The 13040-nt window shown below is 49.7% G+C and overlaps 4 protein-coding genes across 5 annotated transcripts; 2 read left to right on the top strand and 2 right to left on the bottom strand.

The window, feature by feature from the left end:
* Positions 1-205: 205 nt before the first annotated feature.
* LOC1269790 (peptidyl-prolyl cis-trans isomerase H) lies at positions 206-2070 on the top strand. 2 transcript variants are annotated; one of them, XM_061648285.1, is made up of 4 exons: positions 206-460; positions 533-598; positions 666-842; positions 932-2070. In XM_061648285.1, exons 2-4 carry the CDS (start codon positions 533-535, stop codon positions 1223-1225), a joined length of 537 nt encoding a protein of 178 aa, XP_061504269.1. In that variant the 5' UTR covers positions 206-460; the 3' UTR covers positions 1226-2070. The 2 variants fall into 2 exon arrangements, with proteins under 2 accessions (XP_061504269.1, XP_308440.2); XM_308440.4 differs by having other exon boundaries at positions 208-598.
* A 1494-nt stretch (positions 2071-3564) lies between these two features.
* LOC1269791 (coenzyme Q-binding protein COQ10, mitochondrial) lies at positions 3565-5279 on the bottom strand. Its single transcript, XM_308441.5, has 3 exons — positions 4975-5279; positions 4781-4861; positions 3565-4618 (listed from the first exon to the last, which is right to left on the bottom strand). The coding sequence occupies exons 1-3, from the start codon at positions 5052-5054 to the stop codon at positions 4165-4167; spliced, it is 615 nt and encodes a 204-aa protein (XP_308441.4). The 5' UTR covers positions 5055-5279; the 3' UTR covers positions 3565-4164.
* Positions 5280-5304: 25 nt separating this feature from the next.
* LOC1269792 (peptide-N(4)-(N-acetyl-beta-glucosaminyl)asparagine amidase) lies at positions 5305-8558 on the top strand. Its single transcript, XM_061648284.1, has 5 exons — positions 5305-5720; positions 5811-7569; positions 7643-7771; positions 7843-7980; positions 8061-8558. Exons 2-5 carry the CDS (start codon positions 5955-5957, stop codon positions 8219-8221), a joined length of 2043 nt encoding a protein of 680 aa, XP_061504268.1. The 5' UTR covers positions 5305-5720; positions 5811-5954; the 3' UTR covers positions 8222-8558.
* Positions 8559-8605: 47 nt separating this feature from the next.
* On the bottom strand, positions 8606-13000 carry LOC1269793 (zinc finger protein 271). Its single transcript, XM_061648283.1, has 2 exons — positions 12491-13000; positions 8606-11566 (listed from the first exon to the last, which is right to left on the bottom strand). The coding sequence occupies exon 2, from the start codon at positions 11548-11550 to the stop codon at positions 9238-9240; it is 2313 nt and encodes a 770-aa protein (XP_061504267.1). The 5' UTR covers positions 11551-11566; positions 12491-13000; the 3' UTR covers positions 8606-9237.
* Positions 13001-13040: the final 40 nt, after the last annotated feature.

Below are 13040 nucleotides of genomic sequence, written 5' to 3'. Positions count from 1 at the left end.
AAGTAAAGGATGCATATTCATTTGAAATGGAACTTTAATTTTGCGCATTAGTACCCCGTCCCCCTCCCCCCCCTCCCCCAATCACGCTTAACACTTCTTTCGCTGTCACTTCTTTCAACTCGAGTTAAGTTTCGAGTTTTAACCTACCGAAAACTACCGATAAAATTTTGATGCGCCTACCGAAAACCGCCAAAATAATCTGGCCACACTGCCTGGAGGCCGCTTCAAATCTCGTTTTGTCGGTAAATACAGTTTTGTTTGCACTCCATGGAATCATTTCGTAGTTTGGAGTTTGGTTTAACGAACGCTGCACGCGCCGGTGGACAGGAGTGCAAAGACGAGTGAACTGTTGCCGCCGCAATACTTTACCCACTACTTTGGACTGTTGCATACCCGAGGTCGATACCTGTTCGATACTTCATTGAGCAACGTGCTTGAAGACGCCAACACTCTGCTCGCGGTATAATTGAACGCAAATAGTTTTTATCGTATTAATCAATCCCATCGAATAAAAATGCCTACCTGGACGCAGATGCAAGGACAGCTACGCAATCCCAACAATCCCGTGGTGTTTATGGATATTACGGTCGGAACAGCGGTAGGTGCAAGGGTCGCAAGCTGGAAGACAGTGACCGAGTACAACATTTTACTTTTAATTTGGACAGGAAATTGGCCGCATGGTGTTTGAACTGTACGCGGACGTGGTGCCCAAAACGTGCGAAAACTTCCGGCAGTTCTGTACCGGGGAGTACAAAAAGGATGGCGTCCCGATCGGGTACAAGGGTTCGAGCTTCCACCGAGTCATCAAAGACTTTATGATACAGGGAGGAGATTTCGTGAATGTAAGCGGTCACTTGCGCTATCGGTTGTGTTGTACTCTTGTTAATGGCATTTTTGCTTTCTTTCTTGGTGGGGTTTTACTCCCGCTCAGGGCGATGGAACGGGCGTTATGAGCATTTACGGCACTCCCACCTTCCCGGACGAACATTTTCTGCTGAAGCACGACGCACCCGGGCTGCTTTCGATGGCCAACAGTGGGAAGGACACGAACGGATGCCAGTTTTTCATCACCTGCTCAAAGTGTAACTTCCTGGACTACAAGCACGTCGTGTTTGGGCGCGTGCTGGATGGACTGCTGATTATGCGGAAGATTGAGAATGTTCCGACGGGACCGAACAATAAGCCGAAGTTGCCGGTAGTCATATCGCAGTGCGGACAGCTGTAACAGGAATTCCTGCAAACTGAACATCCCTGTGAAGTGTGCTGTATAAAAGTGTAATAAACCCAACGAGGCGCTGCCAGAATCGTCGGACATTAAAAAAAACAACGCAACATATTGTCCTGCATTATGAAACAATCCGTAATGGTTATGAAAACGACAACTTCACAATGCTGAGACGCAAGCACACACACACACATACTCGCTGCGCACAGCCTGCTTCATCTGATGCCACATTCCAGCTGTGGTGTGCGGATGCCATAATTAACCACGCGGACTTCACACAGTCGGCCTTGAAAGTGGAGCTCTGCTGGATTATATTTATAAACATGCTGCCTGCGACGCCCTGGGTGAAGAATAAATAGTAGCCGCAGTGTTGCACGTATCCTGCTCCCCCACACAAATCAGCGTCCTTCTTGAAATTCATAAACTAAAGCACACCCGAAGCCTACCAGAGGAAGAAGAAGAAAAAAAGGTGATAGAAACAACAATCTCTGCCTAACGAAGGTAACGAAGTCGTTAATGACCGGCCGACAGCTCGCCGCTTGAAGGCGCTGGTAGTAAGTGCTGCTTGCTCCTTTGCGGCTAATCAATGATCCTTTTCCCCCATTCCCCCATCCGTTCGCCCAATTGCTATCATCCCCCCCCCCCACTGGGGAAAGGGTCGCGCGCGCACAAACAGCACGTTTTGTTTTTACGATCCTAATGAACGTTTCACACGCAATCCGCCACAGTCCGGCCAGCGTATGTGGTCAAACCTCAGTCTCAGTAGTGTAAATCGATGCGGGCAATGAAAGGAGGGAGGGAAAGCAAAAGAGCCTAGTGAAAAATAAAACCGGAAAAGCCCTAAACTACACTTCGTTAGATAAAATACATCTTTCCCTATTGGGCTCGAGGCACTAAAATTGGCCCGGAGAAATTGTAATTGAAATGTTTGCATATTTACTCATGAGTTTATGTCCAAGCCATAATTTCAAACATTTATGAGCTTGGGGTGGATTTTTTTTCCGTTCAGAAGGGTCAAGAGGGCGCTTTCCAGTCCGTTAATTGCTTCATTTTTCACGGTCTTGTTTCATTATTTAATTTTCTTTACCCAGCCAGCTGATAGCGATAGAGATGCCCACCTTCTGAGCTAATTGCAAATTACTGCGGAAATATTTAAGGACCGAAGAAAAGTGCTCCGAAAAAGGAAAGCTCATGTCCGGTTGCCAGTGTGCCAATAAGCCCCCGCTCTAATCAGGTAAGGTGACCGGTGGGTAAACATTTGCATAAAGCTAGATTTCGCATGCAAATGCATGCGGTCGACCTTGATCTTTGAACCACTCGATTTACAGGAGCAAGTTTGGCCTTCCCCATCCACACTGAGTGTGGGTGGGTGGCACATTTTTTCAGCTTGTTTTTTTTTTATTTCTTCCTTTAAGATACCCAACTCCCGTTCAGTCCAATTGGAGTGGAATGTACCAAAAGGTTAGTATGTATGCATGGGCGAAGAATATGGTAATCCTTGAACGAGCCTATCTAAAGTGTAAGGAACCGATGGTCCTTCACAACCTGGTTCTCATTCAAGGATCGCGTACCAAAAAAAAGGAAGGAAAACGATGACGGTCATGTTTTATGGTTATTGATTGAAAGACTGCCCCCACACTTTGCCAGGACGATATCAGAACGTAGCGCGTCACACAGACCCGTGGAGGGGCCAGTGTAGCCGTTGGGCGTATCCCACGTCGTCGTCAATGGATGGAAAGGTGCTTAACCGAATGGTAAATGATTTACGATTCGTCACCCATTTGGGGTGAGAAACGTTCCTTAAGGACGTTTGAAGCTCTCTCAGTTCATGATCACACGCGGTATTGGATTATTTGGAAAAGATTGCCTTCAATTAGAATTTCCATAAATCCTTGTACCTTCGTTGTACACCAACGGCAATCACCGGCAGCAATTCAGCTGGGCGTGTTTAATTCTAAGGTGGATTGTGTGCGTCTGCCTTGGAATTTTGGCTGAGAATGTTTCCTCAGAATTCGTCATTATGCAGCGGGCGTTAGACATGCACAGTGTGGAGAGACAGGTGTTTTATATTCATGAGACAAATTAAATTATTCGTCTACATTTCATAGCTCCTTTTGCTTGCTTCTAACTGGCGCATGCCAGTTAAACTTTAAACCGAGACGAAATAGATTAAACTGTTGGAGACCGTAAAGATACAACTGTTTACGAAATGTCTAGTGACACGCAAAGGAGTCCTTCAACAACGTGTCCTATTCTTACACCTCAATGGACAATTTAGAATCTATAGCCGAGACACTATTTCGGACGTATTCGAACACATCAATCTACACCTAAGCGTATTATCTTTGAATGTGAAGCGTATTTTTTCTGAATATCACTTGCTCTTAAATAATCTGTACAAATTCAGCTACAAACATATTTGATATTGGAAAACGGGGAGGGAACAGGATTCACTCCTTAGCCTTTTGGTGTCTCTGCCACTCGGCAGAGAGAGAGGGATCAAAATAAATATGTAATGTTAATTGTTGGTGGGGGATCTGATCTGATGAATATTTACATGGCAATCATTCACATCCTGCAAAATAATAATTAATATCAAAAATGCTTTGCCTCCAATCAATTCTGAACAAGTTGTCCCATTCGTGTCGTGTGCAATCGTTCGTTCGCGCTACCTAATAAAGCTATTTGTTTTAAGGGAACAAAAACGAAAACAAAAATATATGTATGTCCTCTGTCCTTTAAATCCTCCTGCAGTCCGTCGCTTGTCGTTGGTCGTCAATCGTGGGTTAAGGTATGGGGGAAATACTGTCCACGAGCAGGCACAACAAGAGCGCGTGCTTTTTTACATCATATCCCGCAAATCCGACTCCGATCAGTTGTGTTACCTAATTTCCTACCTAAGTCTTACGCTCTTTGCCATTCGTGTCGCGTTGCTTGGGTCAGGATTGGTTGGATACCAGCACGTGGCTCTTGATGGCCGGTGGACCGAACCGCTGTTCAGCTTCCTGTATGAACGCGTATTCCATCTGCTTTACCAGCTGGTCGAAGAACAGGTTCGACAGTTGCGAATGTAGCAACGATTTGAACTCGAACGATACCATGAAATCGATCACGCACGATTGCGGTATGTCCTTCAACCCCGGGCTGAACTGCCACGCGGTCAACAGGTAGTTGAACAGGCGTCCATCAACACACTCTGCCCTGACGAGCGAGGGCTTGATGAGCTGTACGTTCGAGGTGTAGCTTTCGTTCAGCGGTGGAAAGCCGATAATAAGGTCCGCCTTCAGGGAGCCCGGTTTCCGGTCGTACACGAAGGATTTTTTACAAAATGGCACAAATGTGTTGTATTTTTCAACGTCGGCAACTACGGAGTAGAGCTGATGCATAGAGTACCTGCAAATAGCGAAGCAAAGCAAACAAACAAGATGACACACGAGCGACATGATCTTGAAACCCTTCCAAGGTTCTGTATGGCTGCCAGGAAGGAAGCACGCGTGCGGGAAGTTCAAGGTTCGCACCATCCCCCCTTCGCCACCACCACCACGGGGTACTCACCCTACAAGCTTCTTCTGGGTAAATTCACGTCGCGTTTTCGTTATTGGTGTGAAATCGAAAATCCCCCTGTACGTTGAGTATCTGGTAGGTGCGAAAGTGGAAAGAATGACGCAGTTAAGGAAATCTATTTCCTACGACTCATCGCCTAATTGCTTATCATGTGTGGGAGGGTGTCTCGCGCGTGCAGTACTTACAGCAGAGGGGTTCGCTGAGATTGCGCCAGGTTTTTCGACAGTAGCATACGCTTGGCGTTGGCCACAATTTTCACCGACATTGCAAACGGTGCACGGAAAACAAGGACGCACGTGAATTTACCCAAAAGCACACTTTACTCCGCAGCGGCCAGCTGCACACGGGGCCAAAGATTTAGAGATTTGCGTAACGTTGAGTATTTAGTGTTGTGTCTCTTTATTCGCGACTGAACTAACCAAGGCCAAATGTGGGGGGGAGGCGGGAAATAACAATCATTTGCGAAATGTCATATTCCACATCGACGGCCCGTTTGACAGCTGCTTGACAGCGTGGCGTCAGGGCTGCTGCAGAAGCCATTCATAAACAAACGAAGGGCCACTGGGCTGTAAACAACGTAAAATCGCCTCCAAAGCCCTACTTTTTCCAGCCAAACCGTACTCAAGTAGCAGTAAAATAGAGATTACTAGTTCTAAAACGCCGATTTTCCGGATTCAACGTGTCTGCGTGGTTCATATTTGCGGTACAGGCTGGCGCGACACGTACCCCCTCGACATTTTTTTCGGCAATCCAAATACCAGCTGTCAGTGACGGGTTGTGTTTTCTTTCTGCTCGGCAAAGGCAATTGATACGGCTCGAAACGCCTAATCATCGGCAAATTTAATTTGTCTCGCCAAAAGAAAAGTGTTTTCCAGTGATTGTAAAGCTCGAAGCGGCACTTATCACGGTCGGCGTTGTCCTCGTGTTAGATGTGAGTGCGTGTGTGTAAAAGTGGAAGAGTTTTATGACCTTTCTCTCTGTTTCGATTCTAATGTGACTCTTTTTTTCTGTCCACGATAAGATCTCGCCACCCCCACGTTGTCTGGCTGCACTGAGAGTGTGAGTGGTACGTTATCTATTGGCGTATCAATTGTAGCAGCAAAAACGAAAACAATACCAAAGATTGCGAATCGCAACACAAACGACACAGCGGCCGGCAGCAATAATGGCGACACTTAATCAAGCGCTCGTGTTGGCTCTCGAAAGCAACCCGAAGGAAGCGTACGTGGTCGCAGCTGAAACACTTTTGCGCCTGTTGGACAACATCATACGCGAGCCGCAGAACGCCAAGTACCGCACGGTGCGGATAGATAATCCCTCGATCAGGGAGAAGCTGCTGTCGGTGGAGGGTATGAAGCAGTTGATGCTAGCGATCGGATTCGTCGAATCGAACGGAACGCTCACGGTGCCATCGAACGTGCTGCTGGCAAACGTGCGACGGTATCGCGAGTTTCTATACGAGCGGAAAGAGCTCGTCAAAAACCCGCCCAAGGAGAAGGACATCACACCGATCGGCAGTGTCACGTGTACAGAGAGTAATAGTAGTACTGCTTCTGCTGCTGTTACGACGACCTCCACCACCAACATTCCCCAGGAAGCGGCGACGGAGAAGAGTAAAATGGTGCTGCAACCGTCTGGCAGTAATGCCACTGCCGGACAGCAACGAACAGAAGCACTTTGCGTGATTAAGTCTAGTCGACCGTTTCTGGCACGGATCGAATTCCCGAAGGTCATTCCCGGCAACAATACGTTGCTTCGTCAGCTCGAGCTGCTCTCCGATCAGGTAATGCAGTACGAGGACGAACTGCTGCTAGCCAGCGGGACGAGTCTCATTCCGATCGATACACTGACGGCGAAGGCGAAAAGTAAGCTCACCCAGTGGCAACGGCTACTAGCCACCAGTGAAGCGACCGACCAGAGCAAGGAGCCCAGTGAAAAGGATCTCCTGCTGGAGGAGCTAACCGCTTGGTTTCGGGCGGAATTTTTCACCTGGGTAAACGCGCTGCCCTGTACGGTGTGCGGCAACGAGAAGACGCAGCTCGTACGCAGCACCGTTGAGGATGGGGTGCGCGTCGAGGTGTACCAGTGTTGCGGGCAGCTGCGACACTTTTATCGCTACAACGATGTGGAAAAGCTGCTCCAAACACGCCGCGGACGGTGTGGCGAGTGGGCGAACTGCTTTACATTCCTGTGCCGCTGCCTTGGGTACGATGCGCGGTACGTGTTTTCCACGGGCGATCACGTCTGGACGGAGGTTTGGTCCGAGCGAAGGCAACGCTGGATCCACGTGGATCCGTGCGAGAATGTGCTCGATGCGCCGCTGATGTACGAGCACGGCTGGAGGAAGGAAATTACGTACGTGTTCGGGTTTGCGCGGGACGATGTGCAGGACGTTACCTGGCGCTACACGAACGATCATCAGAGGCTGCTGCAGCGAAGGAGACAGGGCGGTGCGTGCAGTGAGCATGCGCTGCTGGATGCTATCGCGAAACTGCGGACGAAGCGACGCGCCGGGTTGAACTGCACCCCCGAGCAGATGTCCCTGTTGCGGAAGCGTACGATCGACGAGTGTTTGGAGCTGCTGGCGAATGCGGGCCGGGTACCGACGGCTGCCGAACGGGAGGGTCGCAGCTCGGGCAGTCTCGAGTGGCGGTTACAGCGCGGTGAACAGCAGACCAACACGCGCTACATGTTCATTCCAACGGAGGAGGAGGTGCAGGCAAAGCAGTTCAACATTCGATACTGCTGCGCAACGGACTGCTACGAACGGTTTCTGAAAGGTATGCTGGGTGCAAGTAGGCCATGCGGGGAAGAGTTTTGTTTTAATTGTCATTTGTTTAATGTCTTGCACAGGTGCTAGCAATCGTGTGAATGAAAGGATCACGGAAAAATCAAACGGTTGGGAAAGTCGGCAGTACGTGAGTCGAAATATCTTCCGCAAAGAAGAACTCGATTGGAAAATGGTTTACCTCGCAAGGACAGGTGAGAGCGAACGGCGAAAAGAGAGTGCGATTTGAAAACATTAATGTTGTCATTATTCTGCTTTCTTTTAGAGGGAATCGATGAAGCTACAATCGAGTGGAACTTTGACTTTTCTGTGCAAGGACTGCGCGTGAAGCAGATCGAGCTGCGGTTTGGTCAGGAAACGTACGAAGGAGCAAAGGTGGAGCTGTACTACATAAAAAGTGATGGTACGGAATCGATCACCAAAATAGTTCCATTTTATCACGAAGAAATCAATCCGTAACCATGTATTCTTCGCTCCTTTTAGGTTCACAGTCACAGGCTCTTTCTTCACTGTGCGAGTGTGGCAAATTTACCCTACAGGCACGCCTTTCCGGTGGCAAATCCTGGCAGCATGCGCAACTATTCCGACAATCCAAAACCGCTACTGATGAGTATCCGTTCGAGATGAACATCGTTTTAATGTAGTATGTTGTCCGCTGCAACCCCTTTTGCTGGTGGTACTCCATTTCTATTCTCCGAAACAGCTAAGTAGAAGCTAAAGCAAGTAAGCACCATAAAAGTGGCTATATAAATGCGAAGGGAGGGCGGAGAAGGTATCGAATGCAATAATGTACGGTTTTTTTAGATTTAGCTTGATAATATGCACCACTCGTGTAACACGTGTCGTGGATTCCATTTTTCCACGATTCGATTTAACTAGTCTCACTTTACACACAAACACACACAGCACGGGCACCATCCGTTTTGGCGCTCACAATTCGACGCAGTAATAAAATAATTACTCAGAAATCACTTCACCTAATGCGAATGGACCTCAACACGACCACAACGAGTGAAAGAAACGTTCGATTATTGTTTGTTGGTTTTTATTTACAAAACCCGCTTCACATGTGTTTGTGGAGTTAGTTTTATTTTTTTTACATTTCCCTACGCGTTCACACGGTCACGCTGCTGTTGCGCGTACGCTGCTGGGTGCGTACGTGAAAAAATGTAAACCCACAGACGGATAACTGTTTAAACAATGTAAAATATAACACTTTATAGCTGCATTTAAAACGAAACCGAAGAAAAACCATTCATCAAAATAGGATACACAATAGAACCAACATACAATACACAAGGACGACGACGATGACGATGACGGAGGAACAAAACGGACAAACACAAGGGAATAAGGGATGGTCAACATCGCGAGTAGGGAGAGCAGTTAGGAGTAGTAGCATGGGGCTCACGATATGGCCGGTCTCGTTACTGTCACTAAAACACAGGGGCAAGCGAGGTTATCAGCCCCCTTTCTACGAGGGACGGCACAGCATGCTGGGTTGTTCCTGTCCGTATCTTATGGCACTATTGGCACAACCGTTGCGCCTTACATACAGACATAATGCCCGCCCTCCAGAGAGAATGAGTCACACGGACGGGAGGAGTGGTGATGTATGATTTAAACACAGTGTAAAACCGTCTTAAGCTGCCAATTCTCGTCAACTCGCATGTTGCTGCTGCTGTTGTTGGTGGACCTGCTGTTGTTGTTGTTGGTTCTGCTGCTGCTGCTGCTGTTGCTGCTGCTGGGACTGCTGCTGCTGCTGATCCTTCTCCTGGCCGTGTGTTTTAATGTGTTTGTTCAAATTGTTCGACTGATTAAAGCGCTTGTCGCAGATGGTACACTCGAACGGTTTCTCCCCCGTGTGGATGCGCATGTGCGTGTTGAGATTGTTCTTCTGGTTAAAGTGCTTCGCGCAGATCGTGCACCGGTACGGCTTTTCGCCCGTGTGCGTGCGCACGTGCGTTTTCAGGTTGTTCGACTGAATGAACCGCTTGCCGCAGTACGTACACTCGTACGGCTTGTCGGCCGTGTGGACCAGCATGTGCTGCGAGAAGTCATCCTCCTTCTGGAAGGAGCGCGAGCACACCTGACACTTGTACGGATCCTGAAAGATGTGCGTCTTGATGTGGGTCTTCAGGTTGTTCGATTGGGTAAAGGTTTTGTCGCAGATGTGGCACCGGTACGGCTTTACCTGGTTGTGCGTCTTCTTCATGTGCTCGGTCAGCTCGTCCAGGTTCAGGTAGACCTTGTTGCACACCGAGCAGATGTAGGGTTTTTCGTCGTTGTGGAACTTCATGTGGGTCGCCAGATCGATCGGATGCATGAACTGCACCCCGCACACCATGCACACCAGCTGGTGTGTGCGCATGTGCGTGGTCAGGTTGTTCTTCTGGTTGAAGCGCTTGCCGCAGATCGTACACGCGTACGGCTTTTCGCCCGTGTGCGTCCGGATGTGCGTCTTCAGGTTGTTCGACTGGCTAAAGTTCTTGCCGCAGATGGTGCACGCGTACGGCTTTTCGCCCGTGTGCGTCTTCATGTGCGTCGCCAGATTGTTCGACTGGATGAAGCCCTTGCCGCACACGCTGCACCGGAACGGCTTTTCGCCCGAATGCACCCGTATGTGTATCGCCAGGTTGCCCGAGCTGGAGAACTTTTTGTGGCATATCAAGCACTCGTGCTTTCGCAGGCTCTCGTCCCCGCCAGCGCCACCACCACCGCCACCGTCGCTGTCTTCTTCCAGCGACGATTGGGAATCTTCGTTCGTAGGATGATACCCCGCACCCGACCCATCGGACGTGCCCTGCAGCTGACCCTCGTGCTGTTTGATGTGCTCGATGATGTTGTTGGACATTTTGTGACAAATCGGGCAGCGATGGCCCTTGCTAGCATCGAGATGCGGCGGTGCATGACCCAGATGGTGGTGTGGCGGCTGTGACGCGGTGTAGAAATGGTCTCCGACACCAGCCCCATTACTGGTGGGTGCCGGTGCTCCCTCGCCACCATCGTTCGCACTACCGGAATGATAAAGCGCACGATTTTTAAACTCATTCTCGTGGATCTTCATGTGCGCCGCGAACTGGTCCGCCGTGCTGAACGTTTTGTGGCATATCTGGCACAGCCCGTCCGCACTGCCGCTGGCACTTTGAACCGCGAGATGCTGCGACAGCTGACTGTGATGCTGCCCGCCGTGATGGTAGCCCGCGGTCGATCCGGCAATCAAGTTGCCGGCAAGGCCTGCCTGGCCCGCGTACATGTGAGTCGCTGCGAGCGGCTTTATTGCACTTTCGTGTATCTTCATGTGCAGGTTCAGGTTCACCATCGTCATGAAGGACTTGTGGCAGATGTGACACTCGAACTGCTTGGCCATACCGTACGCATACTGGTTCGTTACGGTTCCACCGATGTACTCGCTCTTGATGATGTGCTGCGTTGCGACTGGCGGACTAGTTTTGCTGCTCGATGCCACTGCCGTCACGGGGGAAGAGGCCGACGATACCGATTGCTGCTGCTGCTGTTGCCCGTAGCTGCCGGTCTCACGCCCCGCAATAAACCCATTATTGTCGTGCGTTTTCATATGTTGCACTAGTAACGCGCTCGAGATGAAACACTTCTGGCAGAGTTGACACTGATACTGCTGCGCTGCGGACACACTGTTTGGGACTGTCTGTGACGGCGCTGCTCCATTAGTGGCGTGCTGTTGCGAGGTGCTGGAAGAGGAGGAGGAGGCTAATCCAGAGGGGGATGCGAGACTGTTGAGCATCTTTTGCGACTGTGCCAGCGCGGGAGCGCCTACTACGATTGCAGCTGTTTCAACGTTGCTACCACTGCCGGCCGTAAGGAATGGAGTGTGGTAAAACTCGGTCGTCAGGTTCATGCTCAGCATATTCTGATGGTAGAGCACGCGGTCCCGCAGTCCATTTTCCAGGTTTTTCATCGAGCCGGAACTCGCCTCGCCATACTTGCCCAGCATCGGGTGGGAGCGAGCGCTGTGGAAGAGGTGAAGAGGCAAATTAACAACGGTCCAATGGTTCGACAGGGGGTGGACAAGGCGGGAGGAGTACGTTAATTCAGCACACCACACCGCGGGATGAAAATTGGGTTTTGTTGGGAAGCGTTAAAACCTGTGCGATATTATTACGTGCGGCGGTTCTACTTGCCTAGCATCAAATTAGTGGTACCGTCACGGCGCTCGGGACGGAACAATTGTTACACATTTCCCTAGCTATCTCTACCCCCGTCTTCTACGCCTACTTAACGTCCGAGCGAGGCAAGCCACCATGCCGCACCGGAGCCCTGAGAGCACCGGAGCCTGCCGCTGCTCTTCGGCACATAATTCTCTTTTTATTCGCAATTTCGCCGTGAACGCGCATAAAAGTGAATATGAAAAAGCATTAAAATTTACTATTATTATTATTGCCTTTCGGGGCAAACCGGAGAGCCCTTCGACTGTGTGGAGGGTGTACGCACGTACGCACGCAGGCACACAGCTACACACACAGATACCGTCAAATCTGAGGCGCGCAAAAAGGCAGTATCAATAACCATAACCATTTACTACACCCCGGAGCCCTTCCGTCTTCCCTTTGCCTCTCACTCTCTCTCGCTCTCTCTCTTGCCCTCTTTTGCCGTGTCCTGTGCCGATGGTGGATACTTCTTTTCTGGAGCGGTTCCAGATACCGTATTGGAGAATGGGCATCCTGGCGCAACTCCCAAATAGAGAAGATTGCCCTTATTTTGCACACACATAGCTAAGGATCTTTGCTTACCGCACCGCATCAACCCAGCACAGACATCCGGAATATGGTGTTTGCTGATCTTTTCCCTGTTTGCTCTAAACTGCATCGCCAGATTGATGTGTTTGGACTGGGAAATCCCCTTTGGAAGGATATTTTTCACCACCCATTGCTTACCTCGTACGCTTTCCTGGTAGAGTTTCAGCTTTCCTTCTTAGGGGGAGGAGGAACTGGATCCAAGGAAATCTTCCGCGTTGCACAATGCACTTTGGCGCTCTAGCGATACCACATCAGGCTCGAGCTCTTCTTCATCACACGAAACAAAGGGTGGAATTGGGCTTGTTCACTAACAACCAGCATCCGGGATCTGGGACACACCGTTCCTTGCAACACCGATGGTTGGATGTTTTCCTGCTGTTGTCGTTGGATGCTGCTGTGGTCTCGCTGCTACTACTGCACTACGCGAAGCTGCTGCGTTTTACGGGAAGTTGGACATTACTGAACAAACTGAAGGGCTATTCACTGCAAGGGGCACGAACTTAAACTTGTACACCAGGACAGGAGCACGGGCACTTGCTCCAAATCCCAAAAAATTGATGTTTTTCCGCAGCAAAGACAAAACAGTGGCCGTGTGAAGCTAGGAAAAAGCTGGCGATGATTGATGTTTTATCGAGTACAGTACGCAGCAGTATAAACGTCACCCTTCAAACTGTCAACCCGATTATCC

The sequence above is a fragment of the Anopheles gambiae genome, chromosome 2, assembly GCF_943734735.2.
Source record: "Anopheles gambiae chromosome 2, idAnoGambNW_F1_1, whole genome shotgun sequence".
Lineage (NCBI taxonomy): Eukaryota > Metazoa > Arthropoda > Insecta > Diptera > Culicidae > Anopheles > Anopheles gambiae.
The sequence above is the reverse complement of the archived record's forward strand: the minus strand, read 5'-3'. Positions and strand labels throughout refer to the sequence as shown.

What these genes read in the sequence shown, in the direction of transcription:
- LOC1269790 (XM_308440.4), top strand. Translation starts at nt 515, where the DNA reads ATGCCTACCTGGACGCAGATGCAAGGACAGCTACGCAATCCCAACAAT. An exon ending in ATATTACGGTCGGAACAGCG is followed by an intron (nt 599 to 665) that starts GTAGGTGCAAGG and finishes TAATTTGGACAG; the next exon opens with GAAATTGGCCGCATGGTGTT. An exon ending in AGGGAGGAGATTTCGTGAAT is followed by an intron (nt 843 to 931) that starts GTAAGCGGTCAC and finishes ACTCCCGCTCAG; the next exon opens with GGCGATGGAACGGGCGTTAT.
- LOC1269791 (XM_308441.5), bottom strand. Translation starts at nt 5,054, where the DNA reads ATGTCGGTGAAAATTGTGGCCAACGCCAAGCGTATGCTACTGTCGAAA. An exon ending in TCTCAGCGAACCCCTCTGCT is followed by an intron (nt 4,862 to 4,974) that starts GTAAGTACTGCA and finishes CGCACCTACCAG; the next exon opens with ATACTCAACGTACAGGGGGA. An exon ending in ACCCAGAAGAAGCTTGTAGG is followed by an intron (nt 4,619 to 4,780) that starts GTGAGTACCCCG and finishes CGCTATTTGCAG; the next exon opens with GTACTCTATGCATCAGCTCT.
- LOC1269792 (XM_061648284.1), top strand. Translation starts at nt 5,955, where the DNA reads ATGGCGACACTTAATCAAGCGCTCGTGTTGGCTCTCGAAAGCAACCCG. An exon ending in GGTTTACCTCGCAAGGACAG is followed by an intron (nt 7,772 to 7,842) that starts GTGAGAGCGAAC and finishes GCTTTCTTTTAG; the next exon opens with AGGGAATCGATGAAGCTACA. An exon ending in GTACTACATAAAAAGTGATG is followed by an intron (nt 7,981 to 8,060) that starts GTACGGAATCGA and finishes CGCTCCTTTTAG; the next exon opens with GTTCACAGTCACAGGCTCTT.
- LOC1269793 (XM_061648283.1), bottom strand. Translation starts at nt 11,550, where the DNA reads ATGCTGGGCAAGTATGGCGAGGCGAGTTCCGGCTCGATGAAAAACCTG.